General features: G+C 40.6%; 2 protein-coding genes across 2 annotated transcripts in view; both read right to left on the reverse strand.

The window, feature by feature from the left end:
• LOC118774270 (alpha-2-macroglobulin-like) overlaps window positions 1–2,988 on the reverse strand; it is a 55,874-nt gene extending 52,886 nt beyond the window's left edge. The window contains exons 1-4 of the mRNA XM_036523492.1: window positions 2,811–2,988; window positions 1,112–1,295; window positions 735–891; window positions 153–205 (exon numbers count right to left, since the gene is read on the reverse strand). Of these exons, the coding sequence (XP_036379385.1) occupies window positions 153–205; window positions 735–891; window positions 1,112–1,295; window positions 2,811–2,878 (462 nt within the window). The 5' untranslated portion in view covers window positions 2,879–2,988. The remainder of the gene's footprint in view (window positions 1–152; window positions 206–734; window positions 892–1,111; window positions 1,296–2,810) is intronic.
• Window positions 2,989–5,873: 2,885 nt separating this feature from the next.
• LOC118774271 (alpha-2-macroglobulin-like) lies at window positions 5,874–27,824 on the reverse strand. Its single transcript, XM_036523493.1, has 36 exons — window positions 27,583–27,824; window positions 25,699–25,882; window positions 25,414–25,570; window positions 24,970–25,022; window positions 24,512–24,532; window positions 23,966–24,134; window positions 23,663–23,747; window positions 22,977–23,112; window positions 21,794–21,911; window positions 21,223–21,332; window positions 20,579–20,746; window positions 19,214–19,441; window positions 18,872–18,935; window positions 18,570–18,715; window positions 18,093–18,242; window positions 17,526–17,687; window positions 15,443–15,500; window positions 15,112–15,295; window positions 14,452–14,677; window positions 13,809–13,935; window positions 13,495–13,616; window positions 13,079–13,130; window positions 12,700–12,783; window positions 12,125–12,301; window positions 11,675–11,756; window positions 11,200–11,356; window positions 10,885–10,959; window positions 9,791–9,953; window positions 9,304–9,494; window positions 8,807–9,022; window positions 8,453–8,574; window positions 8,171–8,261; window positions 7,879–7,947; window positions 7,335–7,440; window positions 6,871–6,912; window positions 5,874–6,158 (listed from the first exon to the last, which is right to left on the reverse strand). Exons 1-36 carry the CDS (start codon window positions 27,648–27,650, stop codon window positions 6,136–6,138), a joined length of 4,386 nt encoding a protein of 1,461 aa, XP_036379386.1. The 5' UTR covers window positions 27,651–27,824; the 3' UTR covers window positions 5,874–6,135.

The raw sequence follows: 27,824 nt of genomic DNA on the forward strand, positions 1-27,824 counted from the left end.
TATTTTAAGTCTATTCATTTTATTTTTGGTCTTTTTATTTTATATATTTGAGTTAAATCACATATCTGTAAAATTCATATCTGTCTTTACTGTCCACATACAGTCATTGTTGTCTCCCTGCCTCGGTCTTTTCACACACAATGATTTCTTACCACTTGGCTGTAAGACGCTAAACTGGAATCCAGAGAGACGACGCGGAACTGGACTGGAGCAAAAGACAAAGACAGTGAAACTGCTGTGGAGAAAATTCTCAGTAACATTTGTACCAACAACTGTGTCAAAATATATGACAAACATTTATAACTTTATAATTATACATAACTTTATAATGTTTCTCAGCTTTTTCTTAACTTGAATTCTTAAAACATCCATTTTAACTGTAGCTACTGTATTAATGTTTTATTATTTAATACAGATTTATTTCATAATACTGTATTGCTCAAATGGATGGTCATCCTCAATACAAACATCTGGTGAATTAGTTCCTGAGTGATTATTAGTTTCAGTGGAAATTCCTTCTACACTATTGCTTGACAGTGGTAGCTTGATCTTATCCTTTGTAGAGTTGTCAATGGTAATGTGTTTAGGCATGGGATTAATTGCAAATTGTAACAGGCTATTTATTTTAATGCATCCAATCCATATTAATACTTTTTTCATAGCACTAAATTTCACAGTTGATTCTTAATAGCAATCAAGGAAATGAACAAAAACCAACAGTATCTAAAAATTACCTGTCTGTCCTGGTTTGTACACAGGCTTGTCTGTTTGGATAATGGTGAAGTAAGTTGTTGGTTTGATCAGGATTTTGGTTTCCTTGCTCAGACACCTTCTCCCCCACTGGACAGAAGCATGAATGGTTACCACAGTGTCAGTGACCACAGGGGGAACCTGAGATAGAGAAAGAGGGGGGAATGTAATGAGTGTGAGTATGTGTGTTTTTGTGTGTGTATGTGATGGGGTATATGAAGTTGTATCAATCTATTCATTTTTTGTATCTTATTACATTGCTGTAATAAGCAGATGGGTCACAACCATTACTATATCTGAAAGACATGTTTAACAATTCTTTTCAGCCCAACAGTAACCAAATTATTTTCAAGAAGCAGACCTGGAACTGCACACAGCGATGGAACTCTGTTGTGACTGATTCCTGCAAGAGAGTGGTTTCACTGGAACCTTCCATTTCCAGAGTAACCACAAAAGACAGGGGTTCCTTCACAAGATGTACTTGGGCACATAGTGTCTCAGTGCTGCCCCCTACTGTTTGGGAGGTCACAGTCACCAGATAAATACTAAAATGAAAAGAAAAAGAGAGGAAGATAAGGTGCAAGGAAGTACACACATCCCCATATACATGAAAGATTTCTGGAAAGCCACCAAACTTGTCAAGTTGAATTTTAAATTCTCAGCTGCCAAAACCATCAAATTATTTTGTTTTCTGGTTCTGCATAGTTCTTTTAACATTTAAAACAACATTTATGTGTACTGCAAGTTTTCATGAAAAGAACAGCATTGCTTGGCTCGAGCTCCAAACTCTGTTTGAAGACAATGATGTAACATGCAGTAAAATGATGCAGGCATAATCACGTGTATAATTATTAATGCATAATTATTCTAAGAAGTGCTGTTTTTAAAGCACAGTGAGCAGGAGCCAACAGTTCCTTCTGGCTGAAACAACCTGTGCTTTCAGAAGTAGAAATTAACAATCACAAAACATATTCATGAAGAGATATGTGCTGTATCTAGTAATACAATATTTCATTTTCTTTTGATAGTTTAACAGTGATTGTTCTGGTAGCGAGCTGACTCATAAACTGCTGTGCAACTGTAACAGGGTAATAAATTGTGATTCACTTGTCATTCCTTACGAGTGTCTAATTCATTTGCTCTTTAAGGTGGAACCTTGTTAACCGGTGTGTGTTGCATCATGTTGACGTGGGGCTGTGTTTCAGTTAGAACGGTCCCAGTCACATGAATGCACATTGCCGGTGAGTTGTGTGTTTCAGACACTGTCCATGTGAATGTAATGTTTTCGTTATAAAGTGAATATAAGAAGTCAGAGTGCATTTGAATGTGTTGATGGTACATTTCAGCATGTATCTGAGAAGTTTTGTAATTTTTTGTGTGTATTTTTGTTTATGACACCCAATATATACTGGAAGCTAGCCAGCTAACTAGCTAGTTATAGAGGTAGCGGTACTGTAAATCCCATGCCGTGCATGCGTGCCTGATCGTTTCCTTTTCTGTATGCTAGTTACGCAACGGTGCATGACGAGATCGGCTGTGCATCGCTAAATGCATGTTTCTTCTTTTTTTTTCTCTACCAGAGCGAAAATAAAGCGACTGTGGTACAATAAAAGGTGTGCCATCGTTTTTTAAATTGAACACAACGCAGCTAAGAAACACCAGTTACACAACATTCCCCGTGTGAATGGACCTAAGGTTCACACATTTTAAATAACAATACATTGACACAAACTTTAATTTTTATGTAAATACATGTATTCATAATCTATAATAATTAACATTATATATTATATAAAAAGATACAATTAAATTCTTATTCAGAAATGCTTTTCAATTGTTTAGCCAGTGAAGAAAAGAACTGTGGAAATAGAACTTCCAGATGTCATTACTATCATTATCACTGTTACATTCGTTAAGGTCATCGGTGTAATTATTACCGGAGTATTATTGTCACTATGACCAGGAAGGAAGCACACTGCAATCTGTTTTGTGATTGATCATGATCCTACACTTGACCACATAAAGGAGCTGACTGAGCCCTGGCTAATGGATCCACTTACGGTTCATTGCTTCGTCTGGACATGGCACTCTGCAGAAGCAGGCAGGTGGTTAACAGCAGACCCAGCATGCTGAGGAGCCAGGGTCAGAAACAGATGGAAAAATATAGCAATGGAAGTCCACCTGTCTTTTCTCTCTCACGCTCTCTCTGATTCCGGAGAGAGATGAAAAACGGCTCTGAGAGAGTTTGATTTATACCCAAACAAAAAGGCCCACCTCTCTACTCTGATGACCGCTCCCCTTGACCCTTTCCTTCTTTCCCCCCAACCCTTTGCATGAACGTTATCTTGAACACTAACTCAACAGGTAAGGTATTCATTGACAAAACATGTCAATATTGACAAATGGGGGGGGGGGGGGGGGGATGACAGTGTTTCCAGTCAGTGTTTTTATATGCTCTCCAGAGCATTCCTTCAAAAAACATGAGTTTAATATAAATTTTATTTATGGGAGTAACTTGGCTGCAGTAGAGAGTAGAGAGCTGAGATGCATTTTAACCTTTCAATGCCAGCTGGTCACAGTAGTGTCACCCTCTAAATGGGGAAGACTGAATACATATTATACCATGCCTGCAGTGTTCCAGAATGAGTTCAATAAGAGAAGACAAGATCCAGAGACATAATTTTTGCATTTTGTGTCAATGTAACAAAACCTCATGTGCTTTAAAAAGTCTGTGTCACTGGGTAAATAGTTACTTTGTGTTAAATGATATGTAGAAATTGAGTTCACTGTCCTCCCCTCATAAATAAACACCGCCCACACAACATCTATACATTCTGGCTTGTTTGCAGGTGAACGTTGTTTACCTTTTATGTTCTTTTAAAACTCAAGATAATGACCCATAAAATAGTCAGCTGTCATATCTACAGCTGACTATTCCATCAGTTGACTGTGGCTGATGGAAATGAGGCAGTACAGTACTGACAGCTACCAACTAAGTTTATTTATCAATCATCGCATGTGCATTTTTCATAACAGTTATATTATTAGAATGTTGTAATAAAATTACAGCATGAGAAATAACTATGCAATGAAATAATGAAATAATGTAAATGTATGTAACATAATGTAATGTAATGACATGGAGAAAGTGCTGAATCAGGATTTATGGATACCAAGCTTAGTTAGTTAGCACAAAATCCCTCATTGAAGGACCACACCATGACATGGCAGACAATGCAGAGTAATCTTTCTGTGGCCCAATGGGAACACATTATTAACACCAACAGTTGATGGAATTACACTTACCATTACCAATGAATATATATATAAGCATGAGTAGTTAGCAAAGTAGCTACTCAGATAGGTTTTGATATGAAATGGTAAGTACAGTTGTACAGTTCCAATAAGTGGAGTAAAACTTGTCATACCTTATTGTAAAGGACTGTTGCCAAAGAAAACAAATAACAGGTTGATGTTTGTGCTTACATAGTGCTTATATAATTATTTGTGCCAAAGAATACTGTTCAGTAGCTAAACCACTGAATAAATAAATGCATAAACAATAAAATAAAACACAAACAGTGAAACTATAGCAATGCTGCACTGTGAGTGACATTATGACAACTAGCCATTAAGTTACAACTGTAAACCACTGAAAAACCACTGTAAACAAACTGGGAGCTTCTATCAGTGTACAAAAGAGCTAACTACAGTAAATCAGGTGGAGGTGCATCAGATTAGCTGGCTCAGAACATATACCAATTTATATTAATATATCTGAGTCATGGGCTGGGGAAAGAAAATGGCTTGTTTTACTATTACAACATCCACTGGTTCAGCTAAGTTGAAATCTACATTCTTATTACAAAGAGATGCTTTAAATACATTCCTGTTACATTCCCGTTACATTACACTTCCATCACCCTTATTACGTGATTATGTAATGGTCATTTCGTTTTGATTTTTGACAATTATCACAATCATGTATTATGGCTCCCCTAGCCAGTTAAAGTAGCAAATCGCAACCTGTTACCATAATTACCTTTGTTCAGGCATAGAGAATATTCTTTGCGCTGACTGAGGCAAACATTTAAAACTTGTGCGTCATCAGCAGCAGGGTGTTTTTAAAGGTTATTAATGGCCGCAACAGAAACAGTTGAAAACTGAGCAGAACAGGGCCCCTACCCTTGACCACCTTCATTCCCGAAACAGTGTGCTACGCAGACCAGGTATGTTCACGTTACACACTGGTTCATTTTTCCCAGTTATCAATAATTGAACTAGAGCTGGGCTGTCTAGCGTTAGTTTACGGAAGAGGTAAAGAGAAGCTAGCATTCATTACAATGTTAACTTTCAAAATTGGCTAACCCAGACTAACCTCCACTAGGTGACCGTCTTGCACACACGCAGGGACTCGTGGGTTAGCACGGTAATAGCCAGAATAGCCAGCTAACAGCTAAACCAATAACAGTGTCTGAGGTCGTTTTTATGTCTTACTTAGAATTAACATACATGAATTATAGCAAGAATTATATTAACTGTTCTCACAACTTATGTACAGTTATGTACCACAGGATGGTCCTCAATTGTGATCGTGTGAGCTGCTTCATTGTGAACATAATCTATGATCACCGTTCACCTTTGGGTTGCACAATGACATAAGTATGTATTTGTCCACTCTCATGAACAATTAAGAGACCGTGTTACAGCAAATGTTAACGCACAGCTGTCTAGTACTGTAACTGTCTCAGTCCAAAGCTCCCAGGCTCTGAGCAACATCACTACAACACTTCTCTGTTTAACCAATACTTCCTTCTAGTGATGGGCATTTTGACTCTTTTTACCGAGCTGAATAATTTTCAGTAACTGACACCATTCATGACAAATTGCAAAAGGTAGAATACTTGTTTTTCAATAACCTTATTAACTATTATTGACCTTACAAAAAAATAATATTCAATAAGGTATTCAACTGCATTTTTATGGATCACAAAAAGAGCAGTTAGTGAGGTACAGGGATATCAGTCATATTGCTAGGTAGGAATACCTTAGCAAACGAATAAGGCATGTTTCCATGATTTAAAGAGGAGCAAAGCACCATGATTTAGATATGACTCATACAATTTGAAACAAATTTTGCTGTATTCTTTATTTGTGTCCATTTGAAAACTTCACTTTTCTTTTTCACAAGTACTGTTTCCACTTCCTAATTGGCCTGATGACATCTTGGTATGTGCCAATTTGTTACAGTCACCATTGGACTTTAGACATTGACAAAATGCATTCATTCCCCATTAAGTTTTATCAATAGGAGCTTGTGAGTCCATTCCCATGGTCCAGCGCACAGAGAGGGGAGAGTGATGTAGCTGGTCCCTCCAACCCCCTTCACAGCTGGTTAAACTCATCACCTGCAACAAGAACACAACAGAACCGCATCACCGCAGAGGAAATTCACTTAAGTTCCCTCTGCTTTCAATGAACAGTACAGCCTAAGCTGTTATGTTCAATTGTTATGAACAAATCAACAGCAGCAGGGAACATTTTATTTCCTCCAGTTGCATTTACTTTGTATGTGCCATTTTGGATTACTGAATAAATACTCTTTATTTAGTTCCTTATTTTTAAGGGGGTCCTCAGCACAAGTGTTGTGGACAGGATGGATCTTTTTTCCCCGAGTTAAATGTGGCATGCCTACATTGTCAGATTTCAGCAAACTAGACCAAGAATTTGGCCAGTGGAATCCCCTACTCAAAAATGCTGTAGGATCTAATTTCCTGCCTGAGTTGTTCTAGAATACTGATCCCCTAGCCTTCTCACACAATACAGCAACCAATATTTTAAATGTCCCAAGCCTGTTTTTATTCTGCCAACACTTTTCCATCCTGCTCATTTTGTTGATCCTCCTGTCATAAATACAAATTCTCACCAGTCTGACCTGATACTCATCCCTTTATCACAAGTCACACAATTCAGGTGACCATCCTGGTCCATTGTAAAAACTCTAGCTCTCATACGTACTGCATTAAAGTTGCAGCAGCTGAAGCTGGCATTATCGTTGCTCATGTTACACATATGGTGAGTCATTGATGGAAGGCTGGACAGTGGCCATTCAGTACTTACCCTGGGCACAGGGGGAGTTGTACTCACTCACCGCCTCGTCACCTAAAAATCAAGGATAATGTCTCATCAGTAAAAGGTTCTGCCTTTTCCACACTGTCGCAAACTCAAAAAAGTTAGGAGCTGCATCAATCTATGTGATCAATCAAACACTACAGCAGAAAGGTTAGGCAGTGCCACATCTCTTAAATATGATGGGTGTGTGATTAACTGACATAAATTAGATAAGAGCAGTTTGCCTCTACATGATTTTTAGCTTGTGTGCACGCATAGCTTTTACATGCTTCACTGTTTCCATTGCATGATCATCTTCCTTGATAGTCATCAGAGTGCATTGCTGTGTACATACTATTTTAAATTGCATTCAGTGATATCTAGATATCTAGATTGAATGTAGGAAATGTTAGACAGTCGGTGTGAGTGTTAAAGCAGGAGAGCTGTAGGGAGTGCAGGTGCCGGTGTCTTACTTTTCTTGTAGTAGTCATAAACCTTCACCACAGCGGGCTTCAGGTTCCTCACCGGTACATCCTCCACCATGGTCAGATTATACTGCTTGGGCTCCATCCTCTTCAACTGGAACAAAGGCAAACACTATTAATCATTGCATCCCAAGGCACACAGTCATCTCATTGAATTCAGCAACCATAAATAACCCTTTATTTCAATGAGTGTGAAGCAATATAATATCACATATCTTATTCAGTTTATTGAGATTGATAGAATGACAGATGGCAAATCATAACCGAGGGGTAATTCAGGAACTGTGCTATCGCATTTTCACACTAGTAGAAGATGGCATTGTCCAGGGAAACATTTAACTTACATTTGTACATATAGCTTATCCATTTACACAAGTGAGTGTTTAATGAAGCAATTTGGGATGACTATCTTGATGAAGGTATAACAGCAATGCCCACTCTGGGAATGGAACCTGCAACCTTTTGGTTACTAGATGAATTACCTTATAAGAATGCACTGGTGCTCATGTAGTCTTTGGGTTTGCGGACTTACCTCATCCAGATAGATGGTCACATGACCTTCTTCCTCTTCAACACGTTTGACAGTGGGATCAGCTTTCAGCTGCAGGAATGAACCACAGAAACATGGTTAAGTTACATGTCTGAGTGCATGCTCTTCAGACTATTTCAAAGAGTAATAGTGGACACACTGTGAAATGTATGTCATGTTTTCATCTATCTAGTGATATATCTCTGTGCATACATGTACATATCACCACACATTACTTCTCCATGCCAGACGAGACATTACAAGAAGGAAGAGTGTTTCTCTGAGAGAGACTTACAGGGGTGAGAGAGCTCTTATCCAGGAGAAATCCAGACAGGAGGCGGACGCTGATGATCACCATGTTGGTCTCCTCCCGCCTACCATTGTACCTGTTCCATAAAATCAAATCAGCTACATTCTCTCTCTTTCCCTCCACCTCTGCTTCTGTTCCTTCTTTCTGTTTTCTGTGCAACAGCTGAAAGTATACCACAGCAAAAGATTCTCTGAAACATCTGACATCCGCATACAGACAGAACCAAAGCCCACCTCACATCCGCATACAAACAGAACCAAAGCCCACCTGACATCCACAGTCACCACCAGGGACGGCCTCCGTGTGCTGCTGCAGTTCCCTGCTGCTGTGGCCATGATGGTGAAGGAGGAGGAGTCTGGAGGAGGGGGGATGTGGTAGTGCAGAGCGATCTGAAAGGCAGAGACACGTTTGAGGGACAATGAACCGACTGAGATGTCCTGTCTGTCACAACAGTCATGGGACACCTGAGACAGGAAGCTGCAGCTGTGATCTACTGACAAGATTAGTGACAGGTCTGGTCTAGTCTGACGGAAATCTGGTGTGTTGGACACAGCACTGAGGATCAGGATGTGTGAGGTAACTGCAGTACAGGGTAGAGCCACCATACAGCTCAGTACTGACCTGCACAAACACACAGGACTCGCCCTCCGCCTTGATGCTGTAGACTCCAGGCACCTCCTGCAGCTGCTCTTCCTGGTACAGCAGCCTGTTGTGCTGATCCACACTGAACTGCTGCTTATAGCTGCCTGTAGAGGCCACTGTCACTGTGCTGGCACCTCCCGGACTGAAGGTGGCAGCACCGTACAGCGTCAGAGCCTGCAGAGCCACCACTGTGTCCTGAAGAAGGAAAGAGAGGATAACAGAGAGAGAAGGAAAATGGGAAAGGCCGAAGGGAGGGAGAAAAAACAGGCAAATAATCAAAGTGAAACTGCTGTGTACTGTGAACTGAACAGCAGAGGGGAGAGAAAAATGTATAAAGACCACAAAAGACAGCCAGAGAAGAAGTAATGAAATCACATGATGTGGAAACTTAAGCAGGTCAGTAGAAATGAAACCAAGCAAATAAAATGAGGTTCAGATAAAAAAAGGGAGATAGACAAAAAGAAAGGTCTGGGGACCTGTGTGGAGGAGAAGCCTCCATAAGGGTTCTGCTGCTGGGCCAGCCAGCGGACGATGGTGGAGGAGTAGCTCAAGTTGAAACCAGGAAGGGGAGGCCCAGAGAGGAGGGCCAGAAGAACATAGGAGGTCATCTCCACCGACAGTGAGTCTATCCCAGATGCCTCAGCACGTTCCCAGTGCCGTCCATTTCCTAAAAACAACAGACACAGGTAAGCCACACCTGATATCCCTTTTTGTTCACATTAACCCTCGTACTCATACCTGAACGTGCAAGTTGCAAAAAGTATGTACAGGATTCTAGGCAAATGTAATAATGTAAATGAACAGTGATCATCATAAATACAAAGCAATGGAAGCTTGAAAGCAAATGAGAAGTCTGAAAACATTGAAATCTGCCTAACTGTAGCCTTTGAAGCAGTCCGTGTATGTAGGGAGGAGCTTCTTGTCTTGGAAGTCATCACCTGTAATTCTCATAAGTAGGGTTACCTGTGGTCTTGGCCACTCTATCCAGCTGGCCAATAAGATGCATCCTCATATCATGGTCTCCGGCCAGGGAGAAGGTGTAGGAGAACAGGGCAGTGGCGTAGGTGCTGTTGAGCTGATCTGAGGCCAGTTTCAGACACGACAGGCTCCTCTGCACCATGGGGTCCTGATAAGCACAGGAAAGGAACCACATAATAGTATAAAAATAAGATGAGTAAACGTACTGGATATAGATATTCAATGTACAATTGACAATACATGAATCATTGCCAATCCTGTTATATACTGTATATTTATATGTATGTATGTATCACACAACCGTGATGTATACAGTGTACATGACCTCACATGACCTGATTAACACCACTCCTGTGACACTGTAGTTAAAAGGTTTGATTCCTGCTAGGCCACTGCTGTTGTACCCCAAGGTACTTTACCTACAGTTGCCTCAGTAAATACTCCCCTCTCTAAACTGTGTAAAATTGTAAAATTAATCATGTAAAATCAAACATGTAAAATTATAGCCTATGTAAGTCACTCTGGATAAGCGGTGTCTGCTATGTAACACAATTTTTGTTCCTGGGTAGTAAGTGTTATTTCCTAATTGCGTATGCCTAAAAAGTATAAAAAATGGCTATTATTCCCTCCAAACTTTGCTTTTGTGATCAGAACAGTGATATTTTGAAATATATTATTCAAAGGCGAGCCCTTCCACCAGGATATACTGGACTTTGAAAACCGCTACCAAGGAGCATATAACGAGAACATGATGGGATATTTGGTTGCTGATTTGTGAAAGTGATTTACAGTATAATCGTAAATCTCGAAAAACTACTCACTTCTAAATCCTTTGTGGTCACTTTTGTATAAGTTACATAAACTTATAAGATCTTAACTGTCCTGGTCACAAAAGCAAAGTTTGAAGGTAATAATAGCCATTTTCTATACTTTTTAGGCATAAGCAATTAGGAAATAACACTTACTACCCAGGAACAAAAAAAAAGTTAAAATTTGTTACACGGTGTAGTTTAATGTAGTGCAGGGACCCTCCTCATCAGTAGAGGTTGTCATGACAACAGTTTCTGCTGTGTACTCACAGTGACGTTCCTGTCCAGTTCAAGGAGAGCTGCTGTGACATAGGCGGTCAACATCACCTCATCACTGACTCCGCCCTGTAAACACAGTTTCCATAGAAACACATCATTCAGCCAACACCCTGCCCCAAAGAAATTTTAGCAGTAAACATAAGAATTAGTTTTTAAAATTAAAATTAAAATGAGATGGGGTTTCCCCTTTGAATATACCTTTTTTGAAAAGTGACCCTCCCTATATCTGCATAAACAATTTAAGAGTGAATACGTTCTACATGTACAGCTAATGAGAACAAAATATACTCATCTGTTCCCTCTCACCTTCATCTCATTGTGGAAGAGTTTCCCCACAGACCTGATGCAGCCATCCTCCTGCTGCTGAAGGCTGAGCCATGTCTTGGCGCTGGCAATATGCTTAGGGTCAATAAAGATGTACGGCCTTGCGCCTCCAAAAGACTTCATCACAAACGCGGTGAGCCTGGACACACAGACACAGGAGATCTCAGGACTAAAGACAAGAGGGCCCTAAGAGGACAGCACTGGGTCCATCCCACTGAGAACTTTCTTCAGCCATGCATGTTCAAGAAAGTTGTGTGTGTTTGATTGTCCCATCTCCTCACATGTACAATAAACACACACACACACACACACACAGAGTAATGTGGTGTAACAGTGGTGGTATAATCGTAAACTGTTCTGTGAAGGCTCCCTGTGTCTGTGAGCTCTGGTGAGGAGCAGTGAAGAGTTTCCCTCTTCTGTGTCTGGAAGGAGTGAGACAGCAGATACTCAGACTGACCAGGTGTTCCCTGAGGGGTCACTCTGTCCAAAGGCACTGTAGGAGCCGTCTCTGTGCTTGTAGTTCAGCTCGCGCTGATAACCTGCAGGAGAAGGTGAGCACAGAGAAGGTGGAATTCCCATTCACATACAATAGAATACAATATAATATAGATATATACAATATACAGGCAGGAGGGCATCTGCCAATGGGGCCCAAATGTTTGCAGCTCAGCTACATTATCTAATAAAGAAACATTCAACTTCCATCTTCACATTAAACCTACAAGTTATTTTTTCCTTTTTAAAGACAGTAATGAATTAAATAAAAATCTGATGCTACTGTATTTTCTCTCTCTCCTTCTCAGTCTCTACATCTGGTGATCAAATCTTCAAGTTGGTGACACTAGTGATCTGTCCCCAGTACAATAGCTAATGAGACGCCTGCTCCCTGGCCCCACCCCCTACTCACCACTCTCCAGGAAGGTGACGGCTTTGGCCCTGATCTCCGGTGTCAGTTGTCCGGTGCTCTCCAGGTATCTGAGGATGAAGATGTTGGGGGCGAAGCGCAGCATGTTCTGCTCTCCACAGCCGTACGGCATGGCCAACAAGCCATCCAGGTTCCTCATAGCGCGCCCCATCAGGTCTCCTGTGGGAGGGGCCACAACCACAATCAACATATACACAAATGCATACGCACACACTGCACTACCAGTACAGAAACTGTCACAGCAGCATCAGCACTCCCACACACATACACGCACCACCACAGCAACATCAACACACACATTGCAATTGGAACATCAGTAAAGGCATGCACTGATACAGCAACATCAACACCCACAGACTTGCACAACAATGCACACACACTATTAAACAGCAATATTGGTATACAAACACCCCATCTTCTTTGGGCCTTCATACTTTGAAAAAAAACATTAATTCATCCATTAATTTCTCTCCCCCTAACCTGCTGCAGAGCACACTGTGTATATCCTGTGATAGGCCTTGATTTAAAAACTAGCAGGAGGAGGAGAGATTTCTCACCCAGCACCGAGAGAAAGGCCTTGGCAGAGCCCTCCACAAAGACTTCTGGGAGCTCCAGAGAAATTACCTTCTCCACAGCACCATCTGGAGGACACAGGGATGACAGTCAGGCAGAAGTAAACTAATGGGCTTCATTACAGGGTGATTCCATTAATGAGCACAACCATTTGGCCAGTACAGAATTCAAGGCAGTGACTGTAGTCAGACGTTAGGTGTTTTTTTTTTTCAGTTTTATTTGAATTTCAGTGTTCTAAGTTTGATAATATACTCAGAAATGACACTAATAATCAATACATTTTGACAAACTGTAAAACATTTTCAAAATGTCCCTAATGTGTTATATTGTGTTACTGGGTGAGGGAGAGGAAAGAGGTGTGACCTTTAGGGCACAGCAGGGCATTGTGGCTGATGGTCTGCTCTGTGCCCTCAGGCTGAAACAGAGAGAGATCAGTTATAATGAACTCTATCAAACAGTTACACGGGCAAATATAAAACCCCAGATATAAGATATATATTATTCATATGGGTTGGAATTTACAGGATGTTTTTCATATATATTTCATATATATGACATGCACTTTGGGGACAACATATTGTATTTCAGTTTTACAATTTTCAGTTTTTGTTCATATCTATAAAATTTAGTGATTAATATAAATAAAAATGTAATGAAATAAAAATAAAAAATGTAAAGCATGCAACCTCCAGCTGAGTACCTTGCTTAACCAAGTGCACTGCTGCCTCCATTACATAAGCAGATAAATGGCTGTGTAGTGCAACAGGGTGGCCTCTCACCTCCACCAGCAGCTTTCGGACCACAGTGTCGATTTGTCCCCTCTCAGGCACAGTGACCACCTCATTGCCACACAGGTCCTCGGTACTCAGGGCCTCTGCACTGGCTTTAATGCTCACCTCACCTTGGAGAGCACAGACACAGCCTCACTTACAAACACACACGGCACCTCTCACTCACATCACTTCTGTTGGAAGCTAAAGATTTCTGTGCTTAAAGGCAATATAAAAGCTGGCTGAGATGTTACAGAGGGTGAATGTTCCCCCAATGTGCCATGCTGGGGGGTCATACAGTACAGGGGGGCTCAGTGACTCACCCAGAGCGGTTGGGGTGAGGACCCAGCTGAATGTGTCACTCTCCTCTCCACAGAGACACCGCCTGTACTGGCAGCCATCACACGGCTGAGCTGTGAACTGCGCCGATTCCGCCAGACTGACCTGCACCTGAAGGTACAGGAAACACAGACACACATCAACACTCAAATTCAAACAGGCAGTTTTTACTACTTGGGCTAACAACCGCTGTGGTCGGAGTAACACTTCAAGACTGACTGCTGACTTGAGCTTTCATTTTGAGAGGAATTTCAAAAAACCTTCTACAGAAAAAAATTTGTTAAATTCACGAGAGGTGCGGTAAAAGTCACACGTCAAGGGAAGCGGGAGCAATTTGGACGCGCAAAGGAAAAGAAGAAAAATAAAAAATTTTGAAGACAGCTTTTCATCAGAAGAATCACAATTTCACTTCACTATCATGACAATATATTTTTGATTAAAATTTGTTCACAGAAAGTGGATCTTGCCTGTTGGTAATGACCTGAGAATCAACCAACATTGGGGAGCATAAATGACCTTTTAACACTTTGACGATCAACTTTTCAGACGTTCTTTAGTGAGGACCATGTGATGACCGTTGAAGGGGACCATGATGTGAAGGTGGCAGGGAACTGAGCAGTGTCTCACCATGATGCATTTGGAGAGGTAGTTGAAGACCGTGGCCTTCAGTGTGAACACCTCCCCACGGATGATGGAGTACGGCAGTGTCAGGCTCAGGAAGAAAGGCTGGAAGGCCGTGAGGCCCGTGTTGGCGGCCAGGCCGAATCCAGCTGAGGAGGTGCAGAATGCGTTTGCCACCCATTTAGTGATGGTGTCTGGGACAGTCTGCTCCACCCTCACTGAGCCCGAATCTCTGCATGGAGGAAGAAGAAGGGAACCCAGTGTATCAGGAAATGCAGATCATAGCATAATCAGACAAGACTTTAACACTGTCAAGAAACAAACTACAAATACCATGAGCTAATGTGCTAACTTCCTACAGAAAAGCAACTTTATATCAGTGCTACTTTAGTTCTGCACAGATTCACTGAGTTTCACCACAGCTATAAAATAGACCTTAAACTATAAACCTTTAGGTCCCATGCATTTGCCAGTGCTGTGTGTGTATGTATGCATACTGCACTCAAGTATAAATGAGTAATATGAATGAAAATCCCTTTTTAAGCCTTTTTCTGCTGTTTTTTATCTTGTGGTTTAAATGTATTTCTGAATGGAGCTGTGCCTGCTGAAAAAAGAGGCCTGTCTGTGGTTAAACACCAGCAGGGGTGCAGTGTTCGTCATACTAACCCCACTGGTACCAGCTCCCAGATCCACGTCTCAGGGAAGAAGGTACGAATGGTTTCTCTGGGTGCCTCCATAGGCATCCCTGGCACTGTGCCAATTTGGGGCACAAAGTTCCCAAAGAGCCTTAAGTTGTGTGTCCTCCCGCCACTCTCTGATTTTAATTCCTTCCTCATGAAAAGAATTGGACCTAATGGGTAGCATCACAAAAGGTAGACAAATCAGACTTTTCAAGAAATCAACTAATGCACCAAGTTTGCAAATGAATGCAAATAATAATTTCAATAAATTAAGTGACACTTCCAATGCAGAGCAGAAACTAAAAAACACACCATACCATAACAATCGACAGGTGCTCTCATTTCTAAGTTGGTCAGGGCCTTGATCCCGACTTCCTGAATACCAAGGTGAAAAAAGTTCATCAGTTTGACAAGTTCAAAAATTCATTTCAAATTCATCAACACATAAAAGTAAATGCAGACTTTGTGCATCAAAACTTCAACTGCAGATGCATATTAAACATTGCAACAACTAAATAAATACACACAATGAGTATATATTCATAAATAATACAATACATGTAGTATTGTAGGACCTTAGACAATGAGTGAGACTGCATGTGAAACATCTATCGGGAGTTTTATCCCTTGGTTTGGTTTATTTCTCATACTACATGAGTTATCTTGACCATGTTGTAATACTCTAACTTCTTTCTTCTTGATAATCGTTGTACATGTTGATTAATAAGGTTTTTAAAAGCATCATTGTCGTTTGTTAGGTTGGTTTGGTTTGGTTTAGCTTTTTTCCCACAAGCATACCAAAGAGCAGGCTCCTGAGCGGCTCATTTGGAAAAGTGCTCATCCTGAGTGCAGTCTGAGCCTCACTGCAACTTGTTTGGATGATGGCAGGGGAGTAGCACCAATCCTCCTAGGTATCATTCAGTATCATCTAGTGCAGTGAGCTGTGTGTCTTCCAGTGTGAAATAGACATTGAACCTTTTAGTGCCATGCCTGTAATATAGCACCATTATCGGGAATCATTGCCATAGGAAGATATGACTATTGCCATTTTCTGCCACCAAGCTCATACAGCCACAAGCCGCTATTGGAGCAACGTTTGAACCACTAACTTCTCACCACAGAAAAGGTCTATACAGTCACCAGGAAATTGCAGCTAATGCTTTGTATGTAATTTAATTTTATCACAGTATTGAGGGAAGATTCAGTGTTTGGACATTGACCACCACCCTTTCTGACTTTCGCGGGGAGCTCATTCCACCACCAGGGGGCAAGGAGATGGAACATGAATGAAATGGGAAGTTCTTCTAGGCCTAGTTAATCAAAGGTGGAAGAGCGGAGTAATCTGGCAGGCGTATATGGTTTGATAACAGACTGAAAGTATGAGGGTGCCTTTCTTGTTAGTGTTCTGTAAGTTTAGCAGCATGATATCTTGGCAGCATGATATCCTGGAATGCACACAACCCATTCCAGCAGTTTTGAGAAAGACTGAAGGAGAGAGACATGTCTATAATATTGGATCAGACAGGGTCCAAGGTTGGTTTCTGAATTAGTAGTTTGATTTCTGCCTTGACTTGTGGTTATGTAGCTAGAGGTCAGGGAGCAGTTTACCATGGGGGAAATAAATTGAAAGAGAGCAGGTGTGGATGCCTGCATACTCCACATGGAGGACACATCAGTTGGCCGTTAGGAGCTGTAAAGAGTCAGCTTTAGAAAAGCCCAAGAATGCCGAGAGAGTCAGTTGGTACTCGAACCAGCTACAGTGAGACTGGGTTGCCTGTGCAGACTGCTGGAGGGAATTGCAGATGTCTGTCACTTTACCCTCAAAGCAGGATGCAAAATCATTGGCATTGCGGGTAGAGGGAGGTGTGGGTGGGGGAAAGAATACACAGTCCTGAAAAGTAAATCAGTGATTGACATCTGAAACAGTTCACATTTGCTGCTTTCTTTTTTGAAACATGATTGGAATGCACATGATGAGGACCGTCTGATGAGGTACAGTGGGTAGAGAAACAGTACTCTATGACAGGTTAGAACTAACAGGAAGGAGGAGATCTAACAAATCATAAAATAAATAAATAAATATTTAAATAGCATATTTTACAAAACTATGCACATTAGTATACTTACGTGCCTTAAGAAGGCAATCAAAAGGTAGAATATTAATTAGATCATCAATAGCAATGCAATTTTCCATTATTTATTTGTATAGACATTGCCCTAATTTAGGGAAAGGTGCTTACCCAGTTCACATTTTACACCTACACAGCTAGACATTTACTGAAGCAGTGGAGATGAGGTACCATACTGAAAGGGTGCAACAGCTGTGCCCAACCCAGGATTTGAACATGCAGCCCTCTAGTTCTACATCCAGTCACACAGCTGGGAACATAAGGCCCTTACCATAAAGACAGTGTAGGTGTCCTCTTTCTCACCATGAAAGTTTATGAATCCTACTTTTGGTTTAATATCTTCTCCTGACAGTGGCTCATCAATGCAGGGAGGTTGCTCCCACACTTGATTGGGGTACCGAGTTAGCCTCTGAAGAGGCAGTTGATCATATACCTGAGAGAAGGAGATAGACAGAGAGATGAAGAGTATTATTTATGCAGTTGTCTTAATGTATTTACTTCATTAGAAAAATTGGAATTCTTACATTACGTGCAAAGATTGTGTGTACACAGGACTGCACATTTCTCTAGAGTGTATTTGCCTGTCTGCTGTGTACTACAGCACCTCTGTTAAGATGGAAGTGAAAGCTCCTGGAAAAGGCTGTATGTAAAGGGAGTGACAGACAGAGAGAGACGGACACACTCCTGGCCTCATGACTACATTATTGCCTCAGTCGCTGTTACACAAGTTGGGTCAACACTCCATGATGAGGTGAAAAGGCACAAACTGCAGGTCTCTTTAGGAAGTATGCCAGGCTGTGGCAGTGATTGAGCGGGGCCGCTCTGGGTCTAGTCTCACCGCCTTTGCATTGAGCTCCTTCTCTGGCTTCTTCAGGAGGACGCTCTGGTCGATGGCCCTCAGGGAGCACAGAGACCCCGGCTGGGCCTGCAGCTCCAGAGACGTCTTCTCCCCAGGGAGCTGCTGGGGGGAGGAGAACTGGAGAGACACCTGGAACAAAACCATCAAATGGTTATTAAGCCCCATATATGACCTGTGAATAAAACAAGAACAAAGCAGCACTGTTTGAGAGCCATTTTCTCACACTTTGGTGTCACCCACCCACACTGTCCACATTTCACAGTGCCCCGCTCCTGTCTCACTCACTGCACCCATTCCCGAAAAATCAATGGATAAGCAAATAGAGAATGGTAAACACAACACAGCTGACTCAGTTTTTTGTTATAACAGGCATATATAACTCAGGGTTTTTCATAGTCCTGGTAGTGCAGAGTAGTGTAATGTTGCATTACAGACCACTGGGCAGGTGCTGGTTACCTTGTTTCTGAAGCACAACTGGATGGGGAAGTCACAGCTGTCTGCCACAATCTCACCCATAGGCAACACCGTGTACACCACCACCTGGGCATAAGGGACCAGCTCTTCTACCCTCTCCAGCGTTAAGGACAGCTTCCCTATCTTAACTGGAACAAACACCAAACACCCATAATTTCAGCAGGATGACTTCCTGGTGTTTGGCTCTGCCGGGGTACTCATGTGACAGCCTTTCATAATTTGTGTGTATAATGGTGGAATGCTCATTCATGAAACATTCAGAAACACGGTGCAGGATTCGTCACCTTCTCCATCACTCAATGTCACTGTAGAACGGCCATGCTGGACCATGCTCCCTTTGGACAGGACCTGGGTAACAAAGGAAGAGTCACCTGGAGTCAGGTAAACCTGGGTGGGGGGTAGAGTCTCAAGACAAAACACCCCCAATAGCAGCTGATAGCAAAGACATATGTTGGTCATGGCGACTCAGGCCGATTTTCCTTGCCCGAGCTCCACCTGTAGAATCATTATATGCCAATGGAATCTTCGGGATGTTGTTTCACCCCCCCCCCCCCCTCCCCACAACACCCCCTCTGAAAGCTGTATGGATTCACCAAAACTCTACTATGTGAGAGATGAGAACTCACCAGGTAGAAAAATTCCAGGTTTTTCTGCCCACTAAGCTCCTCCCTTTGGATGGCATAATGTACCAGGAGCTGACCATCCTCATCACATGGGAGCTTCTCTTTTGCCTGCTTGATCTTCAGGAAGCTCTTGCTTTTTGAATAAAATGCTTTAACATTATGGTAAGCACTCTTATAATTTTGATGGTAGGAACCATGCCTAATGCCTGACATCTTCAGAGAGAGCCGTGCCTGTATGCAGAGGAGCAGAGGTAGAAGATAACATTTATTCACAAAACACCCGGCTACAGCAAAACCACCAAGACACTCTTTCTTATAACCTGCAACAAGATATACTAGATAATACTATAACAAGATAATACTGCTTCTGTGCCTCTACCAGGGTGCATTACACACATTGTGTTGCCTGAAAGTACAGAAATAAGGTTCAATGACTACAAAATCCAGCATTGTATTTGTAAATGTATTAGGAATAAATGCATATTGGTCTTTCGGGCCAAAAAGCACAACTTGATTTCCCAGAATCCCCAGCTCTGAAATGTATGAGGGAAGTTGCATTGGCAGTGCCACTCACACAGGAAGATGGATGAATAAAATAACAGAAACTGAGATATCTTAAGGTACATTCATTCTTAAAAACTTGATGCCAAAAATACTTACAATGTTTAATGTACTGGACAGATACAGGCTACTTTTCACACAATAACTTTTAAAGAACACAAACTATGTCAAAAAGAATTTTTCAAGAGAAAAATGTATAAAATACAAGAATTTTATGTGCAAACTATATGTGGAGTGAATTACAACTGAATGTTTCAAATATGCCGATATACATATATATACTCAAATCTTAAAAATGAAAGCTTTTCATGAGTACAGACTAAGATCTAAAGACTGAAAATGCATTCAGGAAAAAAATGAGTACATACATGTTTTACGAAATATGAAAACCACTTAACACTTAATACTTATGTAATGCATTTTAATGCTGAATACAAGTCTGCTGCCATGGTCATAGCTTGTGTTTATGTAAAGTTTTATTTATGTAAAGATATAAGTATGCATCTATTTTGGTATATTCAGCCATGGCAAGCCTATCCCATGTTACACAAAGTAATTGCGTAATATATTTGAAGGCTTTTTCTTGTTCTTCTTGTTCTTTTGCTCACAGTTGGTAGTCTTTTAATCTGAAAAATATGCAAAATTTCCTGTCTCTACCTGTTCATATTTGAGACATGATGTTTCATGATATCAGACCTATTGTTAAGCATTTCATTTTTGTGCATAGAATGTCTTCTTTAATCACATTTTCACATCTGCAACTTAATCAGAGTCTAACAATAGAGACAGAGTTACAAGTGACCTAACCTCTAGCAAGACAGATTCCCCCTTCCAGGAACTAGTGTCAAGTGAAAAGTGGGCCACACCATTGCTGTCAGTAGTCAGTGTCCAGTTTTCTGAATTTGAAATGTGACGATTGTATAGGACGACAGACTTGTCGGGCACAGGAGAGGAGTCTGCTCTTTTCACAAGGATCTGAAAGATGTGACACACATGTAAAATGCAGTCTCTGTCCACAGCTGAGATGAGTGTTCGTCCAGCAAAAATGTTGCATGGCTTTCCTCCTGTTCAAGAGACCTGACTTCAGCTCTCAGACTCCAAACTGCAAAAGGCTCCAGCCATTGTAATTTTAGAGTAAATGATTATAGAGGTACATGTCTGTAATTTTATGAAACGTTAAGAGTTTTCCATGCAGTAAGAATTGTGTAACAAGCTGACATTTATGACTACATTGTCACTACTGTTTAAGTAGCAGATCATTGTACTGTGAAGCATAACTGTACATATAAGTTCTGGCTGATATATACAGTAAGTATTTAAATTATATTACCAATGTTTGACTTTGTCATTGTTTAATATCAACAGGCTGTACAATATTCAAATTTCAAAGCAAAATTAAATGTCACACTAGTGTACCCAGTAACAAGACAGTCCTTAAAGAGCATCATTACCTTTCCCTCACAGTTTATTCCTGGCCTGAAAGAGGAGGGGGCATCTTGAAACTCAAGAAAAACATCATTTGGAGTAAACTTCATACTGCCACTGCCCTTCAACACAACACCTAAAAAAGACAGCCATTGGTGGTCAAGATGGTCAATAGCCTCTGATACAATCTGGAAGCAGAATGTTGCTGTTTACATTACATTAAAGCACTGCTGTCCTTGAAATAACGAACAATTGCTGAAATCTCAAAATATGAAATTCCTTTTTTATAGTTTTTCATGAGTACATATTCTAATTTGTCTTACTGCCAACTCCAGTACATTCAAGTATGTAATTTGTCCGTTAATTTGAAATGTGCATTTTAATTCAGAGCAATACAGATACTTTTTCTAATATCGCAAAGATCTGAAAGAAGTTTCCATGCAATCCATCTTTTTTTCAGTGAATAAAGTATTTGTTATGTCATTTAGTTTATGTGTTCAGTGGCTATCAGTGATTACCTTTGTGGAACCAAATGGACTCTAGAAGAACACTTATGAAGCTCTGAATGAAAGTGAACAAAGTCACAGAAATACTCACCTGTTCCATCTTCCTCAATCTCACTCTCCACAGTAAATCTGCCACCAAAAACTTGTAATCCTTCCCTGTTAAAGTCAGTCATGTTGATTGTTTGTGTGGCACATCCGGTTTTGTCAGTCTGAGGCAAAAAACATATATTGCAGTCAGCAGTCAGACAGGCACCTCAAAAGAGCCACACTGCCATTCTGCAGTATTGTACTTGGTCAATTCATCAGGCAAATGGGGCCTTGGGATTTGGCACCTTGGGTGTTTCAATTGATCAAAATATACTTCATGTTTTAGCAGATTAGCAGATTTCATTGGTATATTAATCAGACAGTTTGGCATAGACCAGTATTCGAAAGGATGAAAACATATGTGCATGTGTGCCTGTCTGTCAAGCTTGCCAGCTAACACAGTTTGGTATTTTGGTAGCCATTCAGGCTTGAAATTTGTTGGTGCTAGAGCTGTACATTCAGCTAGTTTCCTTGCATTAACTACAATAATTATTTGTTAGTGGACATTTTTATTTAGTTATCTTTTTTAGAATTACATAATGAGTTTATAACCTAGCTTGCTGGATATATACCTGTTACCATTCACACAAGAACTAACGCTATAACATCAGAACGAGTTTAATTGGACAATGTAAATTGACTGTTGTGCAACACTTGTCTGGCTAGACAACTGACAGCCATCTTAGCATAATACTTCATGATTGTAGTGTTTAGAAATTACACCAGAATGTGGTCTTGATAAATCCATTGTGTTATACCTAACACAACAACATAACATAACATAAAACTGTAATGTGAGTTCAGCCTTTTGAAGGCTTTTGAATGCGAGTTCAGCCTTTTGAAGACCTTTTGAAGGCTGCACGGTTCGAAACTGTGTGCTCCCCCAATCAGGCAACACCTCAACACCTGTTCCTGTGACCTCATCTATATGGTATCATAATAATAAAAGTGCCACCTACTGTGCAAGACAAAAGAGTGGGCAAACAATGAAGGACAAACTGAATAGTGAAAAAGCTCCAACATTAGTACCTCAATCATCTCAGTTAATCATAGATAAACACACACATACAAACATTATGTAGCAATAATTCTATATTATGGCATGTTACATTTTGTAGGGGTAATGACAGAGACTTCATGTTCTCTTCCAAAGATTCAGAACTGTCAGTGTGCTAAGAACACCTCACCCGCATGGCACTCTGTGTCAGACACTTGGGATCACTGTGATTAAATAGCCTCCGAGGTACTGAAGGTCGCCACCGATAATCCCTGCTGCAAAATTCTGCTCTCACTGACCCTAGGACAGGCTTCCCATAGGTGTACCTGGACACAGACACACAAATGTATAGAAATGTATAATTGCACGTTGACTGCGTTACTATGGAAGTTGACACCATGTTCAGAAATCATTTTACCCACTTTGCAATGAAAAAGAACATATCCTTGTGGAACAGCATGTCATACATACATACATACATACAGAGCAGGACAAGGGATTTTCTTCTGGACAACTTCAAAGCATTTCTTGCTGCCACTTTTTTTCAATATATATGTCAACATTCTAATATCTAAACCATAAAATCTTCACAAAATGAATAATAATATATATAACAATAAATAAAACATTGTCGTCAAGTTCTTTTTGGATACTTCTGTTACATGATACAAAGAAGGTAAAGCACTGAATGTATGTCAAAAACAGATTGGGTGCCTGCTAAAATATAATCCCCCTGAAAACCGTTTAGATTCAACATATAATTATATTCATAATATAACAAACTGTTTACATACACTTTGTGAAACACCCTTCAGTGTATTTATTGCGTGTTACTGACAAGTGCATGTGAGCCTCTGAAAACGTGACCTCACTTACTTCCCACAAATCTTCACGGTCACCTCAGTGTCCAAAACAGTTATGATGTCAGGGAGGTGGATTTTTACCTCAAACTTGGGAAGGACTAAAAGAAAAATGATATAAAAATAAGCCTCAGGGGTTTACATGAGCAAAAAAAAATTTAGCTCAAAGAATACATTTTAAATATGCGAGGAACATGGAAAAGATAATGTGCTTAATACTTTCAGCAACAGCCACAATCCAAACCATGATGCCCTTCAGTGAGTACATTTGCACCAGCACAACTCAGTCAGTGGTGGTCACACAAAAATGGGTCCTGACCATATTCTATGATCTCAAAGGTGTGGGTAGTTTTATGGCCCCTCTTAGTCCGGGTGGTGATGGTGTAGACACCCTGCTTGGCCTCAGTAGTTGTAGGGTGGGACAGGTCCAGAATGCCACTGGTGGTGGACTGGTTCAACCACTGGGCGATGCGGTTCCTTTCAGGGTCCTTTGAAAGGAGACAGAGAAGAAAGCAAGAGTAAGACGTGAGGAGAGGGGTGGTTAAGGTGATGGACAGACTGGTTTACCCCCAAAATAGACAGTGATAGATGGAGACAGAGAATAAGCGCCTGGATTGTTTCATTTCCTGAGGAGGTTTGGCCTGTAGGTCATTCATCTTTGATTGGCTATGCCTCTCTAGATATGTGCGGACTGACTAAGCCTCGGAGCTGGGCAACTGAACCCATGTCTTACTTAACCAGACAGCCCAGGTCACATACTCACTATCATTCACAGGCTGGTTACACCCACAAAAATAACCTCAAATTCATAAAGACTGCATCAGGATTTAACTGAGAACGGCTCTTACTGTTCAAGGTGCCATACCTGCAACTCCACAGTCCTGTACTGTAAAAAAGAGGAAAAATATCATGTTTTAGCCAATCAGATTCACAGATTAAAGAGCATGTTTTCCCTCTGTCTGCCATTTACGTCTGTTGTTTGAAAGGCTTTGCAAATTGGTGTGAGTGAATCCTGAGCTTAATCATATTGCTTCAGCATGCTGCTTTCCCACAGTCCTGCCCTTACTCCCCACAACACTTCCAACATACAATTTCAGAGGCAGATGTTTTATTACAATAAGGCTAAAGAGATGTGTAACTATATCAATCATTATTAATATAATTATTTAATATAATTAATAAATACATAAATAAATGATATTTTACTTTTTGTCTAATTTGAGTTAAATCACATATCTGTAAAATTCACATCCGTCTTTACTGTCCACATACTGTCATTGTTGTCTCCCTGCCTCAGTCTGTTCACACGCAATGATTTCTTACCACTTGGCTGTAAGACGCTAAACTGGAATCCAGAGAGACGACGCGGAACTGGACTGGAACAAAAGACAAAGACAGTGAAACTGCTGTGGAGAAAATTCTCAGTAACATTTATCCAAATATAGAGTGAAAATATATAACAAACATATATAACAAATACCTTTAAAAAAGTAATTACATTTCTCAGGTTTTACTTGAACACTCAAATTTTAAATGTTTTTTTAACTGAAACATTTTTACCATTATTGATATCACAGGTTTCTTTCATAATACTGTGTGATTCACAGTGATCATCATCCTGGACACTGTCATCAGATAAATTATTTGTTATCACATTCAATAGCATCCCCTCTATTGGTTGATAGTTGTAGCCCTATTCTATTCATGGAGTTGTTTCACAACAGTCTTCAGTGAAATTAATAAGACCAAGAAATATCTGAAAATAACCAGTCTGTCCCGGTTTGTAGATGGGCTTGTCTGTTTGTACAATGGTGAGGTAAGTGGGTGGTTTGATCACGATTTTAGTTTTCTTGCTCAAAAGCATTTCTCCCCACTGGATTGTGCCATGAATGGTCACCACAGTCTCAGTGACCACATGGGGAACCTGGGATTGAGGGAGAGGGAAATGTAATAAAAGTTACTATTAAAAGCACATATGAAATATACTTTCAACTTTCCCACAATTGAAGTGAATTGTAAGCCCAACAATGACCATATTTTAATGAAGCAGACCTGGAACTGCACACAGCGATGGAACTCTGTTGTGACTGTTTCCTCCAACAAAGTGGTGTTGCTGGCACCTTCCATTTCCAGAATAACCAGAAAGGAGAGGGGTTCCTTCACAAGATGAATTTGGGCACACAGTGTCTCAGTGCTGCCTCCTATTGTTTGGGAGGTCATTGTCACCAGATAAATACTAACATGAGAAGAAAAAGAGAACAGGGAAGATAGAAGGTGAAATAGAAGTATTCATATACGTGAAATTTTTCTAGATGTGCCAGAAGAGGCAAAAGTATTTCTAGTTCCTGACAACTGAAGGTTAAGAGTTCACAGTCATCCACGAATACAGTGTAGAACAAGAAGCAACACACACATATTGCTGTATTGAAAATGTAAACACAGCCATGAAAAGAACAGCCTTCCTTTGGCTAGAGTCCCAAACTCTGGTTTAAGATGACAACGTAGCATACATTGAGTGATGCCAGAGCATAATTACATAAATAATTATCAGTGCATCATTACACAGAGCAAAGAATAAACTGAACTGTTTCCAAATGAGACTCATATGAGTCATTTTGCCTATCTGGCCTGTATAATGTGCAATAGCCAACCTTTCCCTCTGGCTGAAACAACTGTTGCGTTATTGAGTCGTAACTTGCTGACAAGCAACATTCAAGAAGACATTATATAGCTCTGTGTGTGCTGTATCTAATAATACAATTTTACCTTTACGTTTACATATTGACGCTTGGCAGACACTTTTATCCAGAGTGACGTACAATATGATGACATTTAAGGTTACATTTACATGTAACATCTAGCAGTCACTCTTATCGAGAGCAACTCCCACAGTCAAGAGTAAAGGGCATCTCACAAAATGATGCCAAACGTTACACAAACAAGAACACCAGCATCCACACATGAAAAACTGCCAGTGTCAAACATGCAAGGCTGAGACCACAAATGCACATCTGGCCATACACACCAGTGCAACACAATATATACAGATAGTGTACCACTCCAACACCATTAAAACACATGTCCTGAAAAGAAACCATGCCACATAATGGATGGAATTAGATGCATATAGCTCATTAAGTTAATTAACAATAGCAATATGAGATAGTGATGAGACAGGGCCTGCCCAGTGGCTTCCCTTGATGGAATCCCTGAGACAGACCCCTTTGTCTTTGTTCATTGTAGTCTTTGTGGGACAAGGCTGCTGCTTCAGCACAGACACACCCAATAGATGCCCTATTCAGTTAATGAGCGATAAGCAGCCAGCTGAAAGCCTAAACTACCAACTCATTGGACTATCAGTTCAAATGCACTCGCAAAACAAACCAAGGTAAAAAACAACACCAAATAATCACTTGACTGTTATACCGTACTATGTGAATCCTTGCACTGCTAGGCAACACGGTGTTACAAGTTTCACACAGAAACAAGTTTCAAAACTATTACTTTGCTTCATGCCACTGTACACTCCTTCACAAATTTGTTTTTATAGTTCACTTTTCCCTCACGTACTGAGCTAAGAGTCACAAACTGCCATGCCAGATCAGTGTGAAAGTAGCTGAGGTTTTAACTTTAGTCATTAAACATCCTGAAACTCATTTCACATTCATTTGAAAAAAAAAAGCTTTTCAATCATTTTACCAGCGTGAAAGAGAATTTTGGAAAACAAACTTGTCAATATCATTACTATTATTAGCATTGTTATATTCCTTATGACCATGTCTTGTTATTATGAGTAGTGGCTGTAGAATTGTTATCACTATGAACCAGAATGAAAGTACATTGCAGTCTATTTTGTGGTTAAAATGTGATCAAGTTTACTCCATTTGACCAAATGAATGATCTGACTGAACCTAGCTGGCTAATGGCTCCACTTACGGTTCATCAGTGCCTCTGGAAATGGCACTGTGAAGAAGCAGGCAGGTGGTTAACAGCAGACCCAGCATTCTGAGGAGCCAGGATCAGAAACAGATGGAGAAATCTTGTGATGGACGTCCACCTGTCCTTTCTCTCACGCTCTCTCTGAGTCCAGAGGGAGATGGGCAAATGGTTCTGAGTGCATGACTGATACCCCGACAGATAGGACCACCTCACTCCCTCATGACACCACTCCCTACCCC

This window comes from Megalops cyprinoides, chromosome 3 (assembly GCF_013368585.1).
Source record: "Megalops cyprinoides isolate fMegCyp1 chromosome 3, fMegCyp1.pri, whole genome shotgun sequence".
NCBI lineage: Eukaryota > Metazoa > Chordata > Actinopteri > Elopiformes > Megalopidae > Megalops > Megalops cyprinoides.

Coding starts and splice junctions, on each gene's coding strand:
- LOC118774271 (XM_036523493.1), bottom strand. CDS start 27,650: ATGCTGGGTCTGCTGTTAACCACCTGCCTGCTTCTTCACAGTGCCATT. Junction 21,333..21,793: donor GATTGAGGAAGATGGAACAG/GTGAGTATTTCT, acceptor TGTCTTTTTTAG/GTGTTGTGTTGAAGGGCAGT. Junction 6,913..7,334: donor TTATGACTACTACAAGAAAA/GTAAGACACCGG, acceptor CTTGATTTTTAG/GTGACGAGGCGGTGAGTGAG.